At 38.7% G+C, this 14,846-nt stretch overlaps 1 protein-coding gene across 1 annotated transcript in view; it reads right to left on the reverse strand.

Moving 5' to 3' along the window:
- CLCA2 (chloride channel accessory 2) overlaps positions 1-14,846 on the reverse strand; it is a 36,894-nt gene that overhangs the window by 11,857 nt on the left and 10,191 nt on the right. Inside the window, exons 6-12 of the mRNA XM_039255746.1 lie at positions 13,810-14,037; positions 10,859-11,089; positions 9,897-10,074; positions 8,984-9,090; positions 6,726-6,950; positions 3,526-3,796; positions 139-309 (exon numbers count right to left, since the gene is read on the reverse strand). Coding sequence (XP_039111677.1) covers positions 139-309; positions 3,526-3,796; positions 6,726-6,950; positions 8,984-9,090; positions 9,897-10,074; positions 10,859-11,089; positions 13,810-14,037 — 1,411 coding nt within the window. The remainder of the gene's footprint in view (positions 1-138; positions 310-3,525; positions 3,797-6,725; positions 6,951-8,983; positions 9,091-9,896; positions 10,075-10,858; positions 11,090-13,809; positions 14,038-14,846) is intronic.

Consider the following 14,846-nt stretch of genomic DNA (forward strand, 5'->3'; position numbering starts at 1 on the left):
TTTGAAATTCCAACTCTCTCTTTCCATCACTCCCCTCCCTCTAATACACACACACACACACACACACACACACACACACACCCCAGAGATATATACATTCAATGATGTTGCTCAAACAACAGTGCTAATGGTTCTTACCATTTGCTATGTAACCTGGTACATACATAGCGTGACTCCCGGGAACAGAGTGGGCAAGGCCGCTTCTGCTGGAGGAGTGACTGACATGCACTTTCAAGCTGTATCTACCATTTACAGCAAAGGAGAAAAAATACCTCGAGTAAATTCCATCATTTTTTATAATATCAGCACCTGCATATATACATAAAAAGGCTCAGTGTCAACAGTGTCATCAAAGTTGATTACTAATATTTAAGTAAATCATTAAAAAATAAGCTTTACTCCCCTGGTACTTCCCATTTTAGCATATACCGTCATGGTGTAGTTACTTTTAATATTAAAGTCCAATGGCTCCTTAACTTTCCCTGTGATTCCTAAACCTCTGAAAAATTATTTTCTAATGGTGAATGAGTTCTATTTCAGTGCTAATAAAACAATTATCAACTTTAGATAAGCTCTCTTTCTTATCATTAAAAATAATACTAGTTTTTCATGGAAACCAAGCATATTCTTTTTGTTTATGAGGCCCTTTTGAGATAAAAGCTATTCTGTTCCTAGGAAATAAATATAGATGCACATATACACATTTCATAAAATTGCAAGGAGTTTATGAATGTCCTACAGCCCTGATTGGAAAAAAGAAACTGGTAGTTGATAAAGTAATGTGAAATTATTTCATTTTCTCACTAGAGGGTACATGGAACTGCCGTTCTAGATTCTAAGGGGCTTGCTGACTTGGACATTGACAGGCCTTGTTTCTGCCCACTGTGCTTTGCTTCAGGAGGCATTCTGAAAGCTTGGCCAGTGCTAGACTTCTTTCCTTTCAAACTGATCCTTAGAGAGCAGTTCAAGTCCAAACCAAGTCCATGACAGAATGGTGGGGAGGCCTGGGAGAGACTCCAGGGTAGCAGTGGGAGGTAGGGCTTAGCCCAAGTGCAGAGCACATTCACTATTCACGTGCAGTTGGACCCTAACCCTGTATTATCACTGAAGTGTTTCTGAATCCCCACTGCAGAGGCAGGGCTGCTCCTTAGCAGCGTGAGAAAAGTAGAAGTATATTTAATTCAAATAAAAAGTGCTAAGCAACTTATTATCATAGTAGGTTTAGAAAATTTTCTTTTTATTTTAGAGAGAGAGAGGGAGCACGAATGGGGCAGAGGAGGAGAGGGAGGGAGAGAGAGAGAGAGAGAGAGAGAGAGAGAGAGAGAATCTTAAAGCAGGCTCCATATGTAGCATGAAACCCTATTCGGGGCTTGATCTCACAACCCTGGGATCATGACCTGAGCTGAAATCGAGTTGGACACTCAACTGACTGAGCCACCCAGGTGTCCTAGAAACTTTTTTTCGTCTATTGGAAAGAAATTAAATCTTTGTATTTAGTGGTTTATTGATTCATCAGGTCTACCTTTGTTAGGAAATGATAAAGGAAAATCTCTCTGCCACAGTGACTGCCTCTACCTCCCTTAATCCCCGAGTCAGAAGGAAATGGGAAAGAATACTAGCTTGGGTGTTGTGGGACTTGGTTTTGAGGACTAGATCTGCCACTCAGTAGCTGTGAAACAAACTCTCTGATCTTCAGTTTTCTCATCTATAAAACAGGAACAACTCATCTCACAGGGCTGTTGTGTTGAGTATTTCAGAGTGTTCACGAGAAAATACATTTTAAATGATAAGGCTTTTCGTAAGTATACATTTTTGTTATTGTTCATTAATTTGGAAGCAGATAAATATTGCTTCCATTATAAAAATAAATGTTAGCTACCTACATGTGTTGTAAGTATTGGGTGAAAGAAAAACCCTAAATTTACACTTTGATGTCTAAGCGGTACTTTCCAATGTTTCTTTCATTAGAGCCTAAGTGTAGACATCAAATAAATGAAATGGTTCCAGGGAATAAATATAAAAGCTGCTGAGCTGGCTCAGGTGATCTTTCCTAAGAGTACAGGAACTACTCTGCAGGCCAGCCCACAGACTGAAGCAACGTGTTCTGCAAAGTGCACTTTTGGACTATCTACAAAAACTAAACAGTGTGGCCACGGATAAGCAATCAGAGCAGGAGAAGCTCATTTGGATCCTTTCCAATAGGCAAAATGAGAGGACTTCTCTGGTGTCCCTCTGAATAAACCTGAACTAAAATCTTTTAAAGGAACTTTTGTTTCATGAATGTCATACCAGACTGCCATGGGAGAGTGCTGATATGTTGCCAAACCTAAGATTCTTGAAAAGGAATGTCTGGTTGAAACACAAGAGAACAGGAGTATGGTTTTATTAGTACATCAAACACTTGGAGCTGCCAACATAGACTTCGAGGTAAATTCTCATTCTGAGGAAACTTCTCATTCTTTAGGGAAAGAACAACAGGGAAGATAAAACAACAAAAGACTTTTTTTTTTTCTTAAAAAAATAAAAAAGAGTCCAGGCGCTGCCCTTTCCTGGCCTGATTTTGTGCCGTCTGTGATGTATGATGATGAGGCTCTGAACTCGATGTGCAAAATGAGTGCTTGAAGTCAGGTTTCGTTTTCTCTTACTTTGTTTTCCCAGAAGTAGGACAATCTCTGTTCAGATACCGCTCGGCTCTCTGGCCTGGTGGTCTTGTGAGCAAATCACACATGTGAACACACTGGCCCTGCCCTCTTAGCAACCCTGCTACTTGGGTAAAGAATAGTCTAGGGTTACCTCCTGGGTCACAAGTTCCAATTTCCAATATTCTCCTTACAGCTGGGTCGAGGAGACTACCACTACATCTCACTCTTTGGATTTTCATTTGTTATTTTAATTCTCCGATCTTACTATTTCACTGAATAATACAGCTGGTGAATCTTAGAGGAATATGGGACTTGTCACACGGACATATAAGCCTGTTCTGTATGACCTCATTGCGTTACTGGTGTCACTGGACAACAAAAAGCCAAGACCTAGGTGTCTGGCTACTTTCTTCCACCCTTTTGCTCACCCCACAGCCACACTGAGGAACCTTAAGGAGACTCCTCTCAAGTTCACATTCTCTTTCCTAGTACAGATGTGACCTGTAGCTATTCAGTATGTCAGTGATTCTCTGAGGACTTGAGACTCTCAAAAGTTTGGATGAGGGGCACCTGGGTGGCTCAATCGGTTAAGCATCCAACTTTGGCTCAGGTCATGATCTCATGGTTCACTCGTTTGAGCCCCTTGTCGGGCTCTGTGCTGTCAGCCTGCTTCGGATTCTGTCTCCCTCTCTCTCTGCGCTTCGCCCACTCACACTTTGTCTCTCTCTCTCTCTCTTTCTCAAAAATACGTAAATGTTAAAAAAATTAAAAAGATTGGATGAGAAAAATAGTGGAATTTAACACAAAGCTTAAGATTGATACCGCAGCATCATAGCACAGCACCTCTTGAGAACATGAAAAATGGCAAGACATTTCTTGTTACCTGCTCCATTGTCAAAAAGTTTCAGCACGACAGGATCTGCAGTCTCTGGCTCAATTGTAGCAGTTACAGTGGCATTAAGAATGGGATACATCCCCTTTCTCACATTTGCATAAATCATCACAGGATGGGGAAACTGGGTGCTGTCTTTTTCCACAAAGGCTTCCACAGTAACAGGGGCCATGCCTGCTTTGGAGGCGTGAGAGGTCACCGTCACTTGCAAGACTTGAAGAGAATGGTGGGTATTGTTCAGTGTGTAGGTCCAGAGCCCAGGCTGCAAAACAAAGCTTTTTTGTTTTGTCAAGTGTGAAGAAAAAAAAATTATCCCTCAATTTTAAAGCACAAGTCTAAGTTTCTAGGGGTTTTACTCCTTGTTTTGTTGATATTGCATTTTCTAAAGGAGTTACAAACAAACGTCCGGAAAAATGATATCAGTTAGGGATAACAATTCACTATTTACATGAGCTTTTACAGCACAACCCACTTTTATTGTTAGGTAACTCTTCAGGGAATTTTACCATGAACTTATTTATTGGGAGTACACATTTTGATTCACATTTTTAGAAGATAATGATGAGTGTCCAACTTATTTTACAAATACTAATTTGAGCCCCTTCACCCAAAAGAAATTTCAACATTTTTATTCTTTTTCTACAATTGACAAAATTATAGCAAATTAAATAAACAATTATGATTTATGTGAATACTTGAATTTGAAAAGCAATAGTACCCTTCCCTCCCTCTATGTCCCTCAACTCCCACCCCCATTATACAGAAATCTCAAGCAACAAAACCCACATACACTATTAGACAACAAGAAAAAGAACACTGTATTTTTTTTTTCAAAAGCAGGAGAGGTGTTTTTATTTTATTTTATTTTTTAAATAGTTTATTGTCAAATTAGCTTCCACAAGGAACACTGTATTTTAATAAGTCAGGATTCTACAATGTCTGTGTTGAGTAGTTTATAGAAATATTGCTAAATCCAATTCTCTATTGCCTGTCTAGGCTGCCTGGGGAAAACCTGGAAAAGAATGTCAGAAAGAAAAAAAGTTTAAACTACCATGTAGCAGAAATTTATTCTTTGGATAAGATTATACATAAATATTCTTTTTTTTCTCATTCTTGCTGTTGCTCCTTATTCAACCCTAGACATAACAGGAGGAGTGCAAGTGAGTTTGAGGGAAAAGAAAGCAAGGGGTTAAGTTGTGACTCAGAATGGAAAGTTCATATGCCACCACACCCTACCTAGCCTCCTTCACTGGAATTCATGTGCTTGGCCATTTTCCTCTGAGGTCATAATTCACAATAATTTTTTTTAATTTGTAACCATAACATTAGTAATATACACTTAGCACAAATCTCTGTATCAAAAACTTCTCTTTGGGTGTAATATGTGTTTTGCTACAGGGCACCTGGCCCAGACTAAGAGGTTAGGCAAAGGCAGCAAAAAGTAGGTGAAGTGTTCTTGGCCCTTGTACAAAGGATGTGATGTAAAAAGAAAGTGATGAGTTGGGAGAAAAGTAAGGAGGAGCAGAGCAGAGAGTATTTGGGAGGAGGGTTAAGAGATAGGCTTGGACAACAGTCAGAACATAAATGGCCTAATATATAATGGTAACCACATGGATTTTATCCTGAGACCACCCATGAGTTTTGAACAGGAGACAAGGTTTGGTCAGATTTATGCTTTAGAAGAATCACTGGGGTAGAGGTGAAGCCCAGAGGCAGGGAAGCAGGTTACAACAGTGGTCTGGAAGCAGGAAGGCCCAACGATGCTAAGGACTGCACACAGGCAGTGCAAGAGTGGTCCTGATTAATCTGCCGCCCTACTTGGAACCTTTAGTGGTTCCCTTTACCTTTAGGATTCAAACTCTTCTTGCCTTTCCTGGCTCACAGAGCCCTTGTGACATAGCTTCTGTTTCTGTGTTTAGCCTCATCACTTCCTCTCTCACCTTACATGCTGCTGGGTAGTTCATCCATATTGACCTACTTGTAGTCTTTTTTTTTTTAATTTTTTAAAAATATTTTTATTTATTTCTAGGAGAGAGAGAGACAGCACAAGCAGGGGAGGGTCAGAGAGAGAGGGAGTCACAGACTGAAACAGGCTCCAGGCTCTGAGCTGGCAGTCAGCACAGAGTCCGACGCGGGGCTCGAACCCACGAACCGCGAGATCAGGACCTAAGCGAAAGTCGGACGCTTAACCGACTAAGCCACCCAGACGCCCCAACCTACTTGTAGTTCTATGAAGAGTTATATTCTATTTCTTCTGAGCCTTTCTACGTGCTCTTTCCTCTGCCTAGAATGTCATTGACACCTCTGGCCTCTTTATCCCCCATATTTCCGTTTTGATGTTTTTACTTCCAGAAGGCAGTCATCTTCCCCCAAAGCCTGTGCATCCCTCCTGTATGCTCTGAGTACCCTGTTCGTATTCCTGTCTTGGCATTTTATTGTAAAGCACCTAAAACAAGATCCATCACACAGCAGATACTCAAAAATGTATGTATTGCATATATGCATATTATACATTCTAGCTAGAGTTTTTCCCCAAGCAGATAGATAACTATGTCTATGTGAATTTTGTAATGAAGAAAGTAAATGAAAAGAAATTATTTGTACTGCATACCCATTAATGTCCACTGTTGAAGAGAGAAGGCTTTGGTATCCATTATTTAAATAATTTGTTTAAAAAAATTTTTTTAAATGTTTGTTTATCTTTGAGAGAAACAGACAGACAGACAGACAGACAGACAGACAAAGAGCATGGGTTGGGGAGGGGCAGAAAGAGCAGGAGGTACAGAATCCTAAGCAGGCTCCAGGCTCTGAGTTGTCAGCACTGAGCCAGATGTGGGACTCAAACTCATTGACCATGAGATCAAACCTGAGCCAAACCTGAGTTCATGAACTCATGGACCTGAGCCAAAGTCCGATGCTAAATCTACTTAGACACCCAGGCGCCCCTCCATTATTTAAAGTTTTGAACATACCTTAGTTTTCTCTCTTAAATTTTTAACATTCACCAAATGCTTTTGTATAAATTTATGGAAACCAACTTGACAATAAACTATTTAAAATAAATAAATAAAGTAAAATTTTTATGTATTAAAATAGCATTTCTTTACATAATGCATTTAATTATGTGATTCATTTGAAAGTAATGTACTTGACTAAATGTTGTCGTTATGAACAAAGTTCACAGCATCTACCTCAGCAGTTCCTGGAATGTAGAGGCAAGCAGTCCGCAAAGCTGGATTAGTGATAAAATCACTTGTGTAGTATTTTCTTCCATTGGGGTCAACTAATGTAATTTTAGGGGGACCACTGGTCTGCCATGTCACCAGAAAGGTAGTGTCGTTGCCCACGCTGTTATCCACAGTCACAGTGTTTTTCAATTGATGGTGAGGTTTAACATTTTCACCCGTACTTTCAAGCTGTTCAAGAGAATTCAAATATATATGTGAAAGTTTCTAGTGCTAGGCATAAACATTTCATCTCTTTCTTTACTTCTAGGACAAACAAAAATACATTGGCAAAAATAAAAATGCCTTAATTCTGACAAGTACTATATTGATATAAATCACTTTTCATAAAATACGTCACCAGTGCAAAATATTCCATATTATAGAAGTACAGAAGATATAAAATATTGCCATAGTGAATACAAATGTCTCTTTATTATTTTTTTATCAATTGATTTTAGTTGTTTCCAGACTGTCTGTTATCCAAATCAACATTAGCCTCAGATCAGCAATTAACAAGCTTTAAAAAAGTTTTTGTGAATGTGCTTCAGTGGCTTAATTTATATATTATCTCTCCAGATACTTTCATGTATTTTAATAAGAAATAAAACACTGAGTTTCAGGGAGCTTGGGTACGTTAGAAGAACTATTTAGCCATCTGCAATGAGCTACGTGAACACGTGTGTGTGTGTGTGTGTGTGTGTTGTGTGTGTGTGTGTGTGTGCGCGTGAGTGTGCACGCATACGTGCACGCATGCAACACGTACTGAGTGCACACAGGTGATGGCACTGTGCTAAATGTTTTATATATATCACTTCACTTAATCCTTTTGAAACCTTCTGGGGTGAGTACTGCTGTTATCCACATTTCAGAGATGACAAGACAGAGCCTTAGAGAAGTAATGAGTGTCCAGGGCTGCGTGGCAAGGAGGTGAAACTGGAATAGAGCCCAGGCAGGCTGACACCAGAATTCCTACATTTAATCACTGTGTATCCACAACAGACACGGGTGGATAAATAACTTTGAACACTTTTATTTATTAAATATGCTAGATAATGCTCTGTAATATTGCTCAAACTCGGAAAGCATAAAAAATTTACTGGTGGACGACAGCAAAGACACTGTGGATTCTTTGTTCAAATCCATCTTATAAGTATTTGAAGACTGCTGACTCCTGGGGCACATTCTGTTCCCTGGGCCTGAGCTGCTGAAGGGAATGTAGTTGCTGTCCACAGTCTAGTGGGCTAATGACATACACTGGGGACAGGTGGCCACGTTTGGGAACATAGGCAAATTTGAACCATATGAATAATATTTTGGTAAAATTTTAAAAACTTCTTTAAACATTTGCTTTTATTTCATAGCATTAAAGAAGAAATCACAGGGTAGGAAGATTATTCAGAAGAGCCAAATGTAATCTAATTTATAATACATGTTCTCATTTATGATTCACCTTTTTTAACTTCTAATGATGAAATTGTGGTTATTGCCTTTGCTGTGTACATATAATCTTCATGTTAAATATTTTCTAAGAATAATTTAACTGACTTCATTGTTCACATCAAGTCATTAACTTGGCAGGTTAACTTACCATCTGTGAGGAAACAGCAGATGAAATTTTGTTCAAACCCTCAGTTATGTTCAAAATATCTTTAAAGTACTTAGAAAGAAAAAAAATTGGTCCTTTTAAATGGCTTGATTAGAGGAAGCCTTTGTGAGCAAAGTCAAGTAAATTGCAGTAGTCGAAGAGATATTTAAAATTTTTTAGAATTTAATGAAATGGTTGATACTTTTAACATGAGGGAGGAGCTTCAAAGGAGTTTTTAAAGAAGCAAAAAAAAAAGTAAAATGGATTTTGATTGATGGAAAGTTATAGAACTAAAACTAAGACACAGTTTCTTCTTTGTCTTCTTGGTCTTACCTCACTTCCCATGCCCACCCCCGTTTTAAGCCACTAGGAAGGAGCAGACTCTGCTTACAGACCTTAAAAAGCTGAGATAGCAGTTTCAGGAAATTACTACTAGGGCTGAGAAGAACAGGCATCAGGTAACAATGAATCCTGGCTCTGGTGACACCAAGAAGCTCATTTAAAAGCTTCTATGCAAGAATTGTTACATATTCAAATAAGGTTAATGAGGGAGTTAGCACAGTTCATTTGTTTTCCTTGCTTCCTTCTCACTACCCCCCAGTCCCATCTGTAAGTGCAATATCGATGAAATTCTGACCTGAAAACGTTGTTGAAAAATGTCTCCGGTTCCAGAGGTGATTCTACTGAAAGCATCAATCATGCTATTGGAGTTTGATTTATCTGGAACAAAGAACTTTAAACCTCCTGAAATACAGGATTGGGATGATAACCATTAAAATGTATAAAATAAAACAAAAAACTATATGTGAGGTCTTTTCCAACAACCTTTCCTGTGTAACGGTGTTAGTTTTGGGGAAGGAAGAGCTGCACTTGGCCGACATTGCATGGTATCCTACCAGCCACATGGTGAGCAGCAGAAGTGAGTGGTTTTGTTTGTTCTGTTCAAGCTGTAACGTCAAGGTCTAAACCTCTGTCTAGTACGTGACAGAAACTCAATAAATATTGTTTGAATACTCTTGTATTGAGGGTGATTCCTAGACAGTCTGGGTTAAGTGCTATCCACAGTGCTATATATTTACGTTTATACTTACATTCTGAAAACTTTGTTCTCAAAAATAATTCAATAAAAACCTAACTTTTAATTTGTAAGTTAAACAAAACAAAAAAAACATATGGATCTTAAAAATATGGTATGTGTCCTTATCACGAAAGTTAGTGCATTTAATCTTAAATGTATTTTTAGCTCAGTGATTATACATGCTCAGATTGGTTTAACAAAGAAATTATAAAAATTATATTTTCATTGGATGTATATGATTGGCACCTTCTAAGGAAAACGTTTAAAGGCCAGCAAAATTTTGGCAGATTTTAGCAATGATTTTTGTGTTGTTTTCCTTAAGATAGCTGTTTCTATTTGTTTTCCCAATTAAGCCACACATTCTATTGTCATAATGTGAACTTCATGGTTGGGAATATTCAAGTTAAAAGGCTTTGAATATTCAATTTAAAAGGAAATGTTCTAAAATATAAGTATTTTCAAATATATTTACCTGTATGATGTGATAATTCCTCCAGGTTTTCGACCACAGATGAGCCCAAGGCAATGGAATGAATGGTTGAACCACTGCTGAGCACAGTAAGTAAGCAATTGCCAATATGCTCATCAACTCCACTGGTCACTAATATCATCACAGAGCCATAGGCTTTTCCATTCAGTTTTTCAACCACCTGAATACAGAGTATCAGTCATTTGGAAGGAAATGTAATTCAAATTGTCATTGAACAGAATTCACTCATTCCAAATTCCCATCAGTAAGGCATATGACTCTTTGAGGTCCTCTGTGACTTGCTGCACTCCAAGCCCATCCCCATCCCATCCTCAACTCACCTTATCACAGGACTTGTCACCCCACATGCCATTGCTCGTTTGCTTGTACAAAAGGGACTCTTCCTGTTTGAATCATCACAATATGCCCCTAGTTTAGAAGAGGGTCCATGATAGAGGATATGGGGCATGTACTTGTGTGTTATCTCTGCCTCTGACATCCAGTGAATTGACCAATAAGAGGCCTTAGAGAAGTGGTTCTCCACCTTGGCTACACAGGGTAGATGGATCTAGAATGACTATAAGCAAAATCTAGGCATGCTGATTTTGACTGGAAAACCCAACAGTAAAAATGGCTACAGTTGGGACAGTCATGGAATGGACAAGGACAGTGTTAGAAGTTGTCCAGATGATGATGAAGTTCCCCAGCCTTGGCCATTGTATTAATGTATTCATTCCTTCAACTGGCATTTATTGAATAGCTATTATGTGCCAGGTACTTTGCTAGGCACATGGAGTTTAATGGTAAACAAGATATGGTTTTTGACCTTAAAAATAACCCATCATTACTTTCCTATGGGTGTTATGACCACACTGTAACAGATTGCCCCAAATCAGAAGGAACCTCAGATACAAAATGAAGGAAGGAAAGTGATGGTGATTTGGGCATTGGTTACCCTACTATACCTCAAATCCCTTCTTAAGCCCTGAGCAGATGCTTGTTTGTGCTTCTGCTGACACAGTTGTAGGCAGATGTGAAACCAATAGCTTTCGGTCATCATCACTGTTAATTTGGTGTAGTTGGGCTCTGATCTCTCCTTTGCTGTTGAAACTGACAATGCCCACAAAGGTATGAATTTCAACAATCTGCATCAAGTAAAATTCTGCTGCTTGTTGCAGTCGAAGGAGTCTGTCAGCCTATGCCCCAAAAAGGAAAAAAAGAAAAATAACAACATTTGGTTGGTAGACAAAAGTATGACTAAGCAACTTAGCAAATATCTTGCCAATCATTTAGCAATGTCACATTGTAATTTTTGAGTTGTATAGAGTGACGCCATGCTGGAATCTTGTTCAATTAATTGCAAGCTCAAAAATAAATGCTTTTCAAGGAGGGGAGAGTGGTTTAGAACCCTACCTCCAACAAGCTATTCATATTTACCACTCTCTAAGAACACATATTTCCACTATTTCTCTCCAAATCAGAATTCAAGATCTATGAAACCAGTTAAAACTAGATTTGTAACTGTTTCTTTTAAAACCCAGTCTGGGTAAGAGGAAACATAATACTTTTCCTACTTATTAAAATAGGATTGTATGAGATATATACATGACAGTATAGTTATACCTGAGTGTTAACCAATTAAAAAGTAATATTGGTGACCAGGTTTGGGCAGGTGATGTTACTGATGTTCATTAGGATCACTAGGCTGCGGGAGCAGCAAACTGAGCTTCAATGGCCACCCATCTCTCTTAATATCTGGACCTACATTTCACCTTGCTTTGGAGGCATCACCAATTTAATGTCCCACGGGTATCTCAAACTCTACCCACTTTGAGTTCATTGGCTCCCTTTCCAAATGGGAAATGATGCTTCTGAAGCAAGGTGAAATGGAGGTCCAGATATGAAAGGAGATGTCTAAGTTGGAGAAAGAGACCAGAGTCATCCGTGAATGGAGGTGGTCACTGAAGCTCAGCTTGCTGCCCCTGTAGCATCATTAGATTGTGAGCATTGTGAAGTAGAGACTATGTTCTGTCATCTCTGTATCCACCAAGCAAGCACAGTCTAGGCATCTAATGAAAGAATGGCTATGATGGTTCAAGGATAATATTGGCAAGAAAAGGGAGGGAAGTTTGCTTTGCTGTGAGTGTGCTCCTTTAGGCTTATTTCTCTTCTACTACCTTCACATCTTCTCTCAAGTACAACTATCCCTTTCACTCTATCTATTCTTGCTCAATAGAGGCAGCTAGCCAATATAAATTACCCTGAGACCTTAGTTTAGAAGATTATGGCCTTGTCAACTGTAGGTGGGCAAGATTACACAATTATGCAGATGTCGAATGTATTAGTGGTGTCCCTAGTATTTCAGAGACAAACTGAAAGAGGCAAATTTTCCAGAACTACTGATCCAGAGATTACAAGAGGAAAAACTCATTAGGACAAGTTCTATAATTAAGTAATAACTGCCACTTTTGAACCAAAAGATTCATATTCATTTTTTCACTTCTTTCCCCTCAGCAAGTTTATGAAGTAGATGGTGGTGTGCTGGTAAATGTTTTTCAAAAACTGGCTTTCTTGCAAAAGAGAGAGAGACACCCTGATTTGTTGCAATTGACAACCTCTGTGGGCTAACTACTCCCACCATGGTTGATTTCAAGCTGTCAATGTGAAGTCATTAAAAGCAGAGTTGGGAAGAGATGTGTAGTAGTAGGCCCATACAGATACAATCGACCAGAAATAATCTCAAGAGCACAGATTGGGGATCAGCAGACATTTTCAGAAAGGGGCCAGAGGTTAAGTATTTCAGGCTTGGTCGGCCATATATTCTCTGTTGCAAGTACTCGATTCTGCTCTTTTAGCACTAAAGAAGCCATAGACAAGATGTAAATAAATCAGTGTTACTGTGTTCCAATAAAACTTTATTTATGGAGACTGAAATTTGAATTTCATGTAATTTTCACATGTCACAAAACATTACTCTCTTGATTTTTTTTCTGTAAACCATTTAAAATGTAAAATCCATTTTTTGTTTATGGGCTATGCAAAAACAGTTAGTAGGCCAAATTTGGCCCATGAGCTGTTGTTTACTGACTCTGGGCATAGATAATAGTAAAAAATAGTAGGAGAATAATTAGGAAGTGATGCGTTTTAGCATTTATTATATTTTAACAATTTTATTTAATTATAAATCTACATAGTTTAATTTTTAAGAACGGCTGTATTTAACTACTGGCTTGCAAATTTCCTAAAAATTTAACTATTGACTTTAAGGAGACAGTATCAGCTGCTTCTGCCACCACACTAAAAGTAGCTATTATAATCCCTATTTTACAGGTGAGAAAACAGTTCAGGAAAGTTATTTTGCTCTTGATTATAGAGACAGTAAGTGAAGAAGCCAGGAATTAAACCACATGCGCCTGGTTCCAGAGCTTAAGCTTTTAACCACTGTCTGAGAGCTCTGAGCTTTCTAGAAGGCTCCTCAGTTACTGGATGACCGAGGTGTGGTTTTCCATCCACGGTGACATGGGAAACACACACACAAATGGATATGCACATTCTCTGTAAAGTCAGTCTCTTGCCTCAGCTATGGATGTGTACCAGTGAGTGAAATGTGGCCAGATAAGGGATTTTGTTACATGTCAGAAGTTTTAGAAAAGGGTCTTGGTTGGAAAAAGTTGCAATTAGTGGCAAAAAAATAAGAGCTATGGATAACCTGTGGATTTCCTTTATCCACTTTATTTTAATCCCTGGCCTACATTCTGAACTTGTTCCTCTTGTCCCCAAGAAAAGACAAAATGCATGAAGATTCCAAACCTTTGGCCTCCCCTCCTCTGGTCTTACCCTTTGGAGATCAAAAGAACTAAAAACTGATGGAAAAAAGTGGTGAATGGTTTACAGCCATTAATTACTACAGTGTTACCTCTGCCATCTTACTGGACACATCCAGCACTAAACAGACCACTTTGTCACCAGCCTGAATAAGGGAGAATACAGGAGGAGGTGGAGGCCCAGTCCCATTCACAGGAAAGCTGTGAGTGAAGTCAGAGGAGTCTGTGATTACATCCCACGCACTTCTGAGGCTGCACATTTGGTTCTGTAGGTTTGGAGCTTCTTGATTGTGGGTACGTGTGTTGCAGAATTCAACCACCTAGAAAAAGAACAAAGCCTATCAGAGAGTAAAGGGACTCTTCCCATATTAGACATACTTCTCATTCTCAAGCAACTAAAGGTAAGAGGAAAGGTGAACTGAAACATGAGAAATTAGAAGTGCTAGAGCAGCCTTTTATTACTTCAGGAATGACATTGAGTTTACAAATATACCTCGGCACCCTTTGTTTGAAACACTGGCACCTTCTGGTACTTGCAATCAGTCTCTATTATCGTCTATTTGCACTTGGATAACAGAGAGCAGACCGTGTATATATATCTCAGTCTTAAGAAAACAAAAAAATCTCCTTTCTTTAGTATGATAGTGTGTTAAAGAAAACACACCAGAAGATATTATCTTGGTCAGCCTATTCCTTGAAATTGTACTTAATGACCCACCTGCACCTTTATTTATTGATCAGTCAACATAAATTGATCTAGTTCAAATATTGATGTCAGTAGCGATAGGATGAGGGACAAAAACCAACTTAAACTTACTTCCTGGTCCTTCTCCCCATTTTGAAATAGATATGATTGATTTATTAATACTGAACATATGTCGCCCCATTTAAAGGTATGGTTCGCATTGCAAAGTACATGTTACTATCTGTTCCCAGTGACTATATTCTTGTCGAGTAGCTACTTTGTGCTAACAGAGCCATGGGAGCTAGAACTAGAAGAAACCCGATAGAGTTTCCAGTCTTACTCTAATTTCATAGAAGAGGAAGCTGAAGCTTCAGAAGGTTAATAATTGCTTAAAGAGATGTTTCTCAGTAGCATGGGGAGACAGGAATAGAACCCACTTTTTGC

This window comes from Hyaena hyaena, unplaced genomic scaffold (assembly GCF_003009895.1).
Source record: "Hyaena hyaena isolate Hyena2069 unplaced genomic scaffold, ASM300989v1 scaffold_544, whole genome shotgun sequence".
Classification (NCBI taxonomy): Eukaryota; Metazoa; Chordata; class Mammalia; order Carnivora; family Hyaenidae; genus Hyaena; species Hyaena hyaena.